We start from the raw sequence: 13,327 nt of genomic DNA on the forward strand, positions 1-13,327 counted from the left end.
TATGATTTTTCAAGGTCTGACAATGCTACTCAGAAGAGACAGTAATGTGTCTTGAAATGTTATAGAGTGCTGTGCTTGTCTCAAAGCTACTAGCACACAGAAAGCAGGAATTCATGTTTTCTATAAAGAAAGTTTCAGGGTAACTCCAGTAAATTTCACCACCATCACCACAGTAGACAAACAGTTAAACCTAGAAACACTGACACAAAAACTGAAATAGAGACAGTACCCTGAGGCTTACAAAACTCAGGAAAAAAGTTGTTAGCTCCTAAGAACTGGCATTACAAGAACATTTTGTGAGGAACTCATTGTTTTAAAAAATTGAGATTTTAAAAAATTGAGATAATTTTTAATCCAACGTAATAGATGCTAATTCTCCTGTTTTTTCGTTTGGTGCTCTAATGAGATTTTGCCAGAGTCATTTGTTTTAATATCATTTATTACAGTGAGAGAGCTCTCTCTTCTGTATGTGCAGCAAAACTAATATTGATGGATTAACTAGAAACCTGCTGCTATTTGCAAGGAAAGTTTTTCCTGTTCATGCATTTCCTTTAAGTGTGACATTCAAGACAGCAAAAAGATCCAATTACATCTTTGTAGGAAACTGTAATTCATTTCTCTCAATGTTTATTAGGTTTAAAGATGTGTATTCAAACTGGCAGAAAACTGCTACCAGCTTTACAAGTGTATGTTGTGACCTCTAGTGAGGAACTATGTTACTTCACTTAACCAAATAAATTCATAAGAGAAAACACAGTCGTTATATATGAGATTATTATACAAGAAAATACATCTGAGAGATTACTGAAGGTAAAATGTGTTAAATTTGACCAGTATAAATTCAATTGAAAAAAATCAGACTTTTTCCTCTCGTTGTAAGCACTTACTACAAACAAACATTACATGCAAAATATTAAACAAGTGCTGCAAGAGCAAAGCTAGGGAAAGAAACAAAGCTTGCACAGGATAAGCATAAATGTGCTACTTCAGGACAGGGTCCTAATGTATTATCTTGAGAAGGAAGATGAAACAGTTTAGAGCGCACTAAATCGGGACATAAACGGGGTGTCACAGATGGGAGAAGGGGAATGGGTATGAGTCCAGGAGAAATTCACACCCTTAATGGCAAAAGCAGCATAAATTAAGAGGTGGCACGTTGTGTGAAATGTTCCAAGCCAGAGATGGAATACAGTAAGCATGTGTATGGTGCATATATAGCAGGGTTATCATAGAATATCAGGGTTGGAAGGGACCTCAGGAGGTCATCTAGTCCAACCCCTTGCTCAAAGTAAGAAACAAGGTGCTGTGTGATTACTGAGAACATCCTATTAGGTCCAAGTCACTAGAAACCCCATGACAATAAGAATGTGTACTGCTGTTGGACAGGAACAACAAAATTTACTATCCTTGTGAGGAATCAGAGTCCAATTCAAAACAAGATAATTAACTAGCAAAATAATCCATCAAGCTGCTACTGTGGCAAGAACAAACCCTTGATACCACAGGATCCTAATTAATGGCTAATGGTCATAGACCCTTGTACACACAATAACCTCAAGGTGCTTGGAAGGTGTGCAGTAGCACATAAGTGTCCATGATTCTGCCAGACTGCCAAGCATTCTTCATGCCCATCTGAGGTATGTGAATAAGAACCAACACACTCCATGAACAAAGATGGTAGCAGACTACATCACCATCATAACTGGGTGTGTGTGTGTGGTGATGTGGTCCCAGGGTACGTCGGCTATATGTCAGTGAGGAAGCCAAACACATGTGATCATGGGACCTGCACTGATATTTGGGATAGTCATTGTGGGTACTTCCATCTATTGGTAGTGGATATTATCTGAGCTGGGGTCTGCAACTTCCATGGTTTTCGCCTACAATGTTCATAGATCTAGCCTTTATAGAAATAAAAGAATTTACACTGAGTTAGAAGACATTGTTCCCATATCTCTGCTGCTCTTAGTTTTGCCAGGTGACAGAGAGAAATCAAAAGGACTCAGAGTGTCCTTTGCTATTAAGAACCTGTGGTCAATGAAACAGGTAACAGTGACGAGGTGGATGAGGGAATATCTTTTATGGGACAAACTTCTGTTGGTAAGAGAAACTAGCTTTCAAGTGACACAGAGCTCTTCATCTGCAAACAACTGATAGATCAGTTACACTCTGCTGTTTGAGAAAGCTATGAACACTAGCAGATGTAAGCATTAGAATAAAAAAAACAAAACAGAGGCCTGGGGAGCGTAACAGAGATCCACCTCAATCTATAGATCCTTCCCAGCACCACTCTGATTGCTGAGAGTGAAGGCGGGGTAAAGCAACAAAGACACCCAAGCCAGCATGGCTCTGCAGCAATCAGGAGGTTCTGAGGGAGTAAGCTGGGAGAATATTCTTTCTTTTTATCAGCCAGAGGCTGCTGGTATGGCTTTCAATTTTCAAACACCCACTAGGCAGAAACCAATACGAAAACCGGAGCATCTGAGCCGAGTCCACTGATAAGAATCCCAGCACCAGCCCTGCTACCAACAGTTGGGTGTGAGGGCTAGAATTCTCAGAGTGTTGCCTTTGGATCCTTCAAACTCCCCCACCACTGCTCATCTTTCCTACTGGTCTCTGGCTAGTAGGTGTCTTACATTTTTTCAGCCATACTCCAGTTCTACAAATGAGGTTTTGACATAATGGACATGATTTCATCTCTTTCCACAGAAGGACAATGTAGTTAATATGGGAAGAAGTGTTCCCACTACCAATGCCCTGCTCATATCTACTGACATTTCCAGAGCCAGAGAAAGTGATCCAAATAAATCTTTCACACATCCTCACATTAAATAGGGGAAGCATTGCTTGCAAAGATCTTATCTGCAGCCTCCCCCAAGTCAAGCCTTCCTCAGCTCTTCAGTAATCCAAAGATCATAGAGCACTTAAGTCTAACATATTACAACAGCAGGTCTGGGAGCCTCATGAAGCGGTCCTCCTCCATTCTTTAGCTACCAGTTTAACCTTTGAAAATCAATTAAGCATGCAGATAAGCAACTAAAGCAGTTCTTATTAAAGCAAATGCTGACAAAGTAAAATATATTAGAAGTCAGCTGGGAGGTATTCTATGAATTAGTAAGGAATATATTCAAGCCATAAAAATTTACAAAATGAAAAAATGCCTCAGTTAAAGTAAAGTCAAATATAATTCAACAGCATAGATCAGTAACAGCCTAGTGGTCCAATTATGAAATACATCCCATGAAGAAACACTGCCCTGTGCACAACTCTTTGAACCAGCCAAGAACTGAGCTTAAAACTACATTATAGATGCTCTTAAAATACAAAAGTGAACGCAGGTGTACGAGAGAAACAACAAATGGCCATCTTTTCAATTGGAAAAATGTATCTGCCCTCTTCAGAGGAAGACCAGTCAAAGGGACAAATGCAAAATAATGGTTCAGTGCAAAAAACCCCAGGCAATAAAGGATATCTAAATGTGAAAAAGGCCCAATTTGAATGCAACCAGAAGAATTTATTTTAAAAGGACTTGTTCCCTCCCCTCACTACTCCTTTCCTACCACTACAAACAACAGCAGATGGCTTCTTTAACAGCATAAATGGGATATATCCATCCAGGTAGTTAATATGGTGCTTAGCCCTCTGGGCTGGGATTATGCAGACATGTGTACACCTCAGAGCTGGAAAAAAAGATGGAATGTTAAGTAATTTGGTATATTAGAATGTGTAGAACACTAAAAGTTTTATTTACTTTCCACTACTTACACAGTTTCCTTTTTGCATTCCACATCCAGTATGATGAATCCACACTGATCAGTTTCACAACCTTTTCTAGTCAATCTCACTTTTCTCACCTTCATGCACACTATTCTGAGTGTGGGCACTAGCATTACAGAAGAGTAAATTAAACACAGAAAACAGCTGATCAAATTCTCCCCCTAGTTAAATCCACTGGTTTGTATAGGGTGTAATTAAGGGCAAAAATGTATCCTACTGTTTTAAATTAGTTTAAAAATACTAACACCATTTGTATTAGATTATCTTGAATTCTCTCCCCCAAATCTAAAACTACTTAACAAACTTGTATATCAATGTGAATGCAGCCACATTTGCCACCTAGAGAAAGGTACCATAGCAATTAGGCACTAAGTGCTGATATGGCTGAGTGAAGTGAGTACAAGCCCTGGTCTACACTGAACATTGAGACTGACATAAGTACATCGCTTAGGGGTGTAAGAAAGGAACTCTTGAGCACCATAGTCAAGCCAACCTTAAGAATTCTAAGTTAAGAATTCTTCTGCTGGCCCAGCTACTGCCACTCAGGGATGTGGAAAAACCCCTTTCATAGATGTAGGACACGTCTACATTATGGTGCTAAAGCTGTACAGCTGTCACTGTAGCACCCATAGTGTAGACATACCTCGAACCTACCTGCAAAAAAAGTTTTGTTGCAAGAGACACTGCCAATTTAAGTCACATCTTTCTGAAATGTTATTACCAACCTATTGTTACAAGTATACCTGAAGTTACTATTGAGAAAATTGACAGGTTTCAGAGTAGCAGCCATGTTAGTCTGTATTTGCAAAAAGAAAAGGAGTACTTGTGGCACCTTAGAGACTAACAAATTTATCTGAGCACAAGCTTTCATGAGCTACAGCTCACTTCATCGGATGCATTCAGTGGAAAATACAGTGGGGAGATTTATATACATAGAGAACATGAAACAATGGGTGTTACCATACACACTGTAAGGAGAGTGATCACTTAAGGTGAGCTATTACCGGAGGGGGGCACGACCTTTTGTAGTGATAATCAAGGTGGGCCATTTCCAGCAGCTGACAAGAATGTCTGAGGAACAGTGGGGGGTGCAGGGGGAATAAACATGGGGAAATAGTTTTACTTTGTGTAATGACCCATCCACTCCCAGTTCAAAAACAGACTCCAAGGAGAGATTGCTGAATTGGAATTAATTTGCAAACTGGATACAATTAACTTAGGCTTGAATAAAGACTGGGAGTGGATGGGTCATTACACAAAGTAAAACTATTTCCCCATTCCCCCCCCCCCCCCGCACCCCCAACTGTTCCTCAGACGTTCTTGTCAGCTGCTGAAAAGTGAACTCTTGCTTTCATGTCTCAGAGCAGAACTTAGTTTGTGTTAGCAGAAAGTTTGGGGGACTGATGCTATTCCCTCTCCACAGTTTGACCCCTAATTTCCTCTGATTTGGGAGAGAATCAGGAGATGTTTATGCAAACAGGAAAATGAGTCAGCATCACCAACCCATACGATTTATTAGTCTCAATGTTTAGAGTTTCTCTTAAAGCCCCAGCTCCTAGAGTCACGTTAAAGGAGAATCGTCGTTTTTGTTAACACAAGTTTCCTACCATTCCGGATTATGGAGAAATGCTTGAAAGGAGCTGGAGGGCTCTGCTTCCACCTTCCCCAGCCTCTAATCCACCCTGGTCCCACAGCCTGCTGGGGATATCGGTTGGCGGCCCCTCTGTGAAACCGTGAGCACAGGCGTGTACCTAGTGCAGTTCACCCCCATCCCCAACGCCTGCCCCTTTTGCGCTGTGAGGGAGAACCTGGTGCATGCTTATCTCAAATGCGCCAGGTTGCAGCCCCTATGTTCTGGCAGCACTTTTCCCCACACCTGTTTATATTTGCACACTCTGTCCATGGCCCCACCAAGTTGCGAGACTGCCTCATTAACCTCCTCCTGGCCCTGGCCAAGGTAGCCATCTACAACACCAGGACGAGGATGATAGATGAGTGGGTGCTTTGCAACTGTGGGACCTATTTCCGCTCCTCCCTGATTTCACGCATCTGGGCAGAGGTCCGCTGGATCCCTAGACAGCTCTGAGGAACAGTGGGCACTGTCAGAGGTTTCTCTGCTCAGTGTCCTCCTCTGAATCCCTAGTTTTGAACCTATGACCCTCGCTCCTGACCCTGTTATTCCTTAGCTGCTCCCCCCCGCCTTCTCCATCTGGTTCCCGGGCCCAGTGGTCCCTCCCACAAGGCTGGGGGAAGGGCCGTTAGACATGGGCAGGCGTCCATCCGCCCACCTCCCCGGCTTCCCCATAAGGCCTTCCCCCAGACGGGGCTCAGCGGGTGAAGTCTGAGAGCCTGGGCTATACTGGTGGGTCTGGTGACCAGCTGAGCCCCTGGCCCCTTCCAGCCCCAGACTCCATGACAAAGAGAAGGCGAATAAAAGCCTCCCGCTGTGTCAGATCTGCCCCAGGCCGGGGCTGCCGACGCCGGGGCCTGCACAGCGACGGGGCAGCTGACAGGGATAATCGCTCCCTGTCGGAGCGTCACCCAGCGGTGGGGGAGAGGCCTCTTTGCCCAGCGGGGTGCGCAGCGTCCGGGCCAGCCTGGGGCCCCGGGCAGGCCCGCGCCAGGCCTCCCCCCAGAGGCGGTTCCTGGGCTGGGGGCTGCAGCGGCCGTACTGGGCAGCGGGGTCAGGGAGCCCCCCCTCCCCCCTGCGAGGAGCCAGACTTACTCCCAGCAGGGGGCCTCTTCCCAGCACTGTCTGGCCGGGCGGCAGCGCCACCGGGTAGCCCCCGTCCGCGGGCGCTAGCTCGAAGCCCGGCATGGGCGTCGCTGGGACGGGGGCTCTCCGCCTGCGGACAGGGAGCAGGCCCCGCTGTCCCCTCCGGAAACTTGAGGTTCCTCTCCCTTCCGTTTCCCTCTGTGCCGGGAGGCGGGGCCGGCGGCCGCTGTTTGTGTTTAAATCCCCGCACCGCCGCCCACCCCTTGGCCGGCCATCCCGGAAAGGGTAGTTTCCAACTGTCACCCTCCCCGCCCGGCCGCGCGTGAGCGTCGCCGCGAGGAAACTACAAATCCCGGCGTGCACCGCCCCCAACAGCCCCCTCCGCATGCGCATTGCCTCGGGAAGCCGGTGGTGTAAACAAACACGTTCGAATGGGGGAGACGTTTAAACCGTCAGCTGGGGGCAGCAGCGTGGGGCCAGGTAGGGGGGCGGCCTGCGGGGTTGGAGTTTCCTTCCACCTGCCTTCGCCGGGGGCGGCTGGGGGGGATGAGAGCTGGCTCCAGCCACGGCTTGGCCAGGCGAGCTCCCCGGCGGGGCTGGGCTCGGCCAAGGGCGCCTGATGGTTGAGCACGGGCCGGGCACCCGTCAGTCTCTTGCCTAACACCTGGGGCTCGGCTAGCCTTGCCTTAGCACAGGGCACTATACAACAATGGAGTGATTGCTGAGTGCTGGGCAAACGAGAGCACCAGTGACCCACCCGGCACTGCTTGAGGGCTGGGCCAGCCTGGGGACAAGGCACAGCCCACTCTTTAATATGTGAGACACTTTAACATAACCTTCAAAATTAGAAAAAAGGCATACTTGTGGCACCTTAGTGACTAACAAATTTATTTGAGCATAAGCTTTCGTGAGCTACAGCTCACTTCATCGGATGCATTAACTTGGTGAAAGTTAACTCCATGTATTATGTAATTGAGATCCGTGATAACGGCATGTAACCACCTACCTGTCAGGCTGTTTAGTGACCACTGTACTTCCTCACCCCCAGGGTTACTCATGGTGGGTGTATTGAGGCCTTAAATTATGCAGAAAGCCTCAAAGAAGAACAAACAGGCAGTCGCTTCGTGTAAAGAACTGACCATCCTTCCACCAGCCAAGAAAAAAGAAGAAAGTCGGGAGGACTTTGTGACGCTGCTGCCTCCAGAAGTCAGTTTTAAAATTTTCAGTGAATTGGATATTCAGAGCTTATGCAAAGCTGCAATGACATGCAAGAGCTGGAATCGTGCAATTGAGAACAGTGACTATTTGTGGAAACACCACTGTTTAACTGTAAGAGCTGTCTGTCAGCGAGAGATAGACTGTGATAGAGGAAATGGATATTCATGGAAGGTAAATTTAAGAACATGGACTGTCTAGCTTTGGGAAACTGGATAGCTTTTGGGATGAGCATTAAGATATTAGAGGTTCTCTTCTGATCAGCATTTCTGATCCATCCAAGGTCAAGAGCAACTCAAAGTTGTTACCATCTAATAGTTACAGCCAGTGAGGTCTCAGGGCTTGTTTACACTACAAAATTAAGTTGACCTAAGTCGAAGTACAGCCACCACAGTAATTAAAAGAGGAAGTTCACGTCCCCACTTGCTCCTTCAGTCGGCAGGAGTGTTTCCACTAACTGAAGTGGGGCATTATAGGACACAGCTCTGGAGCCTACCAGCCCAAGCTGTCAGCGGGGTGCAGGGCTCACCTGGCACCCAGCTCTCCACACCAGGGCTTGGGGGCCCCAGCTGCAAGCCAGCTCCCACAGCTGACAGCTCAGGCTATCGCCATCAGAGAGTAGAAGGACTCCAGCTGACGGCCCCCCCTTGAGGCTGACAGCCAACAGGCCGTGTCAGTTGATCACTGTCTAACTGCATCAACATAAGCGCTACACCTCTCATGGAGGTGGAGTTATGTCAGCGTAACAGGTGACTTACTTTGTCAGAAGCAGCATTCTAATGTAGACACTGAAATAATTAGATCATAATAAGCCACCTTGTATCAACCTAACTCTGTAGTGTAGACCAGGCTGTAGTGAAATAGTATCACAAACACCATCACAACTGGCAGTCTGTGCAGAAATGCCAAAAAATAAGAGTATCATAGAGACAATGAACTACCTGATCCTTGAGAAGTGATCAGTCCAGCTCTGGAATGGAACACATTGAGAAAGGGACAAAGTTTTACATACATGATCCCCATAATTTTACTTCAGTGAAATACTGTTGGGAGAGAAGGGGTTCCTAGAATCGCTGATCTAGAGGTTTTTGCCCCTACATACCTCTTAAGCTAGATACAGCTAGGGGTCAAAGAACCAGCTGCTTTAGAACCCCCTTACCCAGCACTATTGCAGCTGCTACTCAAAACAGCGAGGAGGAGCTGAACATGTTGAGTGAAATCCTGTTGAGGAACAGAGAAAGCATAAACTCTGGCAAGTTAACATATAATTAGGAAGGCCAAAAAAGAATTTGAAGAACAGCCAGCGAAAGACTCAAAGTAACAACAAAAACATTTTTAAGTACATCAGAAGCAGGAAGCCTGCTAAACAATCAGTGGGGCCAGATTTCCAAACTTGAGCCATTCTTTTTAGGTGACAAATCTGAGGAATGTCCCAGACTGAGGTATAAGCTTTTGTGGGTAAAAAAACCCCACTTCTTCTGAAGAAGTAGTTTTTTACCCATGAAAGCTTATGCCCAAATAAATCCCTTAGTCTTTAAGGTGCCACCGGACTCCTTGTTTTTGTGGATACAGACTAACATGGCTACCCCCAGACTGAGGTGTCATTAGAGAGGTTTTGGAACAAATTAATAAATTAAACAGTAATAAGTCTCCAGGACCAGATGGTATTCACCCAGTAGTTCAGAAGGAACTAAAATATGAAGTTACAGAACTACTAAACTTATCATTTAAATCAGCTTCTGTACCAGATGACTGCAGGACAGCTAATGTGATGCTAATTTAAAAAAAAAAAAAAAAGGTCCCAGAAGCAATCCTGGCAATTATGGGTCAGTAAGCCTAACTTCAGTACCAGGCAAATTGGCTGAAACTATAGTAAAGAAAAGAATTATCAGACACATAGATGAACATGATTTGTTGGGGGAAGAGTCTACAAAAAGTGTTAAGGGAAATCATGCCTCGGCAATCTGCTAGAATTCTTTGAGGGGGTCAACAAGCATGTGGACAAGGGTGATCCAGTGGATATAGCGTACTGAGATCTTCAGAAAGTCTTTGACAAGGTTCCTCACCAAAGGCTCTTAAGCAAAGTAAGCTCTCCTAAGTAGGATCCTAACAAATTCACGGTCCAATTTGGTCACTGGTGATAGGATTTTTAAAAGTGTAAATTTCATGATTTCAGCTATTTAAATCTGAAATGTCATGGTGTTGTAATTGTAGGGCTCCTGACCCAAAAAGGAGTTGTGGGGGGTTGCTGTACTGCTACCCATACTTCTGTACTGGTGCTGGCAGCAGCGCTGCCTTCAGAGCTCGACAGCTGGAGAGCAGCAGCTGCTGGTCGGAAGCTCAGCTCTGAAGGCAGAGCCGCTGCCAGCAGCAGCGCAGAAGTAAGGATGGCATGGTATGGTATTGCCATCTTTACTTCTGCGCTGCTGCCTGCAGAGCTGGGCCATCAGTCAGTAGCTGCCTCTCTCCGGCCACCCAACTCTGAAGGAAGCAATGCAGAAGTAAGGGTGGCATGGTATGGTATTGCCACCCTTACTTCTGTGCTGTCTTCAGACCTGGGCAGCTGGAGAGTGGCAACTGTTGGCCAGGTGCCCAGCTCTGAAGGCAGTGCCTTGCCAGCAGCAGTGCAGAAGTAAGGGTGGCAATACCATACCATGCCACCCTTACTTCTGCATTGCTTCCTTCAGAGTTGGCTTCAGATTCCTTAAAATAACCTTGTGACCCCCCCAATTTGAGAAATGCTGGCCTCCCCCATGAAATCTGTATAGTATAGGGTAAAAACACACAAAAGACCAGATTTCACAGTCTGTGATGCTCATGGCCATGAATTTGGTAGAGCCCTACTCACGGCATAAGAAGGTCCTCTCCTGGATCAGTAACTGGTTAAAAGATAGGAAACAAAGGGTAGGAATAAATGGTCAGTTTTCAGAACGGAGAGAGGTAAATAGTGGTGTCCCCCCAGGGTCTGTACTGCAACCAGTACTGTTCAACATATTCATAAATGAGCTGGAAAAAGGGGTAAACAGTGAGGTGGCAAAATTTGTAGATGATATAAAATTACTCAAGGTAGTTAAGTCTCAGGCAGACTGCGAAGAGCTACAAAAGGATCTCACGAAACTAGGTGACTTCAACAAAATGACAGATGAAATTCAATGTAGATAAATGCAAAGAAATGCACACTGGAAATCCCTACTATACATATAAAACAATGGGATCTAAATTAGCTGTTACCACTCAAGAGAGAGATCTTGGAGTCATTGTGGATAGTTCTCTGAAAACATCCACTCAATGTGCAGCAGTCAAGAAAGTTAACAAAATGTTGGGAATAATTAGGAAAGGGGGTAGATAATAAGAAAATATCATATTGCTTCTGTATAAATCCATGATATGCCCATATTTTGAATACTGCATGCAGATGTGTCATCCCATCTCAAAAAAAGATATATTGGAATTTGAAAAAATACAGAAAAGAGCATCAAACATGATTAGGGGTGTGGAACAGCTTCCATATGAGGAGAGATTAATAAAATGGACTTTTCATCTTGGAAAAGAGACTACTACGGATATGATAGAGGTCTAGAAAATCATGGCTGGTGTGGAGAAATTAAATAAGAGTAAATAACACCTTCTCATATCTAACACAAGAATTTAGGGTCTTCAAATGAAATTAATAGGCAGCAAATTTAAAACAAACAAAAGGAAGTATTTCTTCACACAACACACAGTCAATCTGTGGAACTCTTTACCAGAGGATGTTGTGAAGGCCAAGACTATAACAGGGTTCAAAAAGAACTAGATACGTTCATGGAGGATAGCCATTGATGGACCTATTAGCCAGGATGGGCAGGGATTCAAAACCATGCTCTGAAGTTTCCCTAGCCTCTGCCAGAGCTGGGAATGGGTGACAGGGGATGGATTACTTGATGATTACCTGTTCTGTTCATTCCCTCTTAAGCACCTGGCACTGGCCACTGTCAGAAGACAGGCTGCTGGGCTAGATGGACCACTGGTCTAACCCAGTATGTCCGTTTTTATGACAGCTATCACCTGCAAGACGTAGCAGATCAGAGAGGGAATGAATTCAGACATTGCAACCACCACCCTGAACCAGCACTAATTTGAAAGAAAGTAGGATACAGCCACCTCTTTTGGGGTTTTAAGTCTACCTCTGCATAGATCACTGGTCAGTGAACTCAGAGTTACACAGTTTCAGACTCATTTCCTCTCTGAGGAAGTGTTTTAGTAGTTCAGTTTGAGGCAAGAGCTCATAAGGAGGCAGGGCTGTGAGCAGATGGAATACTCACGCTGCTCTGAAGATAGTAGACACACTGAAATCCAAACTCAACACCTTCCTGGCATCTGACTTCATTAACAAAGCAAATATCACAAATCCTAGTCTAGTCTTTCTCCGGTTATATGGCCATTTCCAAGTCTCCTCCCTTAGGCCTTCTCTACCCTAGACCCCTCTCCCAGACAGCTACTTCTACCTCCTTATATCCAGGGTTGAGGTAACAAGCTACATGTGTCAAAACGTCAATAAGTTAGTACCTGCATGAGCAGGGAATATCAACAGAGAAACCCAACCACCCTGCTGCATGAGCACACAAGAGAGTTTAGATTATTTTGGGGCTCGCAGGATAGGGAAGAGAAATAGAAAGATATTTTAGAAGTTTTACTTTAGGGTAGGGATTTAGCCTGAAAGGGTGGGGATGAGAGGCAGAAGATTTGAGAAGTGAGAATGATGCTCATATTACACAGGAAAATGTGAAGTTAAAGCCCTGGTCCACTAGAGGGCATTTGTACACCTATGTATTGCATTGAGGTCCCAGACACCCAAATGTGTTATGCAGATGCTTCTTCTGGTGTAAAACTTGAGTTCTCCCAACTTCCAATGTTTACATTGACTTCTGCTTAATTTATTCAACTTTTTCAAGGTTTTTTAACTGTTTACTCTGTATCAGGTCACTCTACTGAGAAACTACTGGAAGAGCAAAGTGAAGCATGAATGGCTGAGTGGAAAATATAGCAACATTCACTCACGCTGTGGCTTACCAGAAAAAAGCATGTATCCCATGGATGCTGATACATGGGGAGAAATACTGGAAGCAGAACTGGAAAGATAAGAAACCAGACATGGATCTTAAATAGCAAGAAATGGCACAGAACTGACTGTTTTTACTGTAAATATTTAGCCATTCACACCAGTGACATTTGCAAATATGTAGTAGAAACTTCACTGGAAAAAATGTATAAATACAGAGTTTATTTTTATTTTTCACTTTATCAGAACAGCTTCTTGTAAAAACCCTAAATGAGATATAAACTATACAATGTAATTATTTTTAAACATCTGCTAAGTTAAACAGATGTTAAGTCCTGGATTGACTTTTCATTATGCACTTTTTGAAAAAAATGGAAAAAACATTTACACGTTTGTTTGGTTTTTTTACTTGAAATTCATATGAAGCAGAAACCTGTGACAGTGAAGAGTCCACGAGAGTGAAAAATCGCCACAGGCATGGGAAATGGAGGGGATTGACTACAGTATAAGCATCAAAGCTACTGGGTATGAACTCTTTCAGTCTGGCCTTCTTTACCATCAGGTTCTACTTGAAGTAC

General features: G+C 44.6%; 2 protein-coding genes across 5 annotated transcripts in view; one reads left to right on the forward strand and one right to left on the reverse strand.

Moving 5' to 3' along the window:
* Positions 1-6,901, reverse strand: part of APLF (aprataxin and PNKP like factor) — a 101,057-nt gene extending 94,156 nt beyond the window's left edge. For 3 of the 4 annotated variants that reach the window (XM_048842748.2, XM_048842750.2, XM_048842751.2), the window contains exon 1: positions 6,503-6,901. In XM_048842748.2, the coding sequence (XP_048698705.1) occupies positions 6,503-6,886 (384 nt within the window). In that variant the 5' untranslated portion in view covers positions 6,887-6,901. Of the gene's footprint in view, positions 1-3,765; positions 3,884-6,502 lie in introns of all 4 variants that reach the window. The other variant, XM_048842752.2, reaches the window with a different exon arrangement.
* Positions 6,877-13,089, forward strand: FBXO48 (F-box protein 48). Its single transcript, XM_048842755.1, has 3 exons — positions 6,877-6,973; positions 7,542-7,882; positions 12,670-13,089. The coding sequence occupies exons 2-3, from the start codon at positions 7,577-7,579 to the stop codon at positions 12,829-12,831; spliced, it is 468 nt and encodes a 155-aa protein (XP_048698712.1). The 5' UTR covers positions 6,877-6,973; positions 7,542-7,576; the 3' UTR covers positions 12,832-13,089.
* Positions 13,090-13,327: the final 238 nt, after the last annotated feature.

This window comes from Caretta caretta, chromosome 3 (assembly GCF_965140235.1).
Source record: "Caretta caretta isolate rCarCar2 chromosome 3, rCarCar1.hap1, whole genome shotgun sequence".
NCBI lineage: Eukaryota > Metazoa > Chordata > Testudines > Cheloniidae > Caretta > Caretta caretta.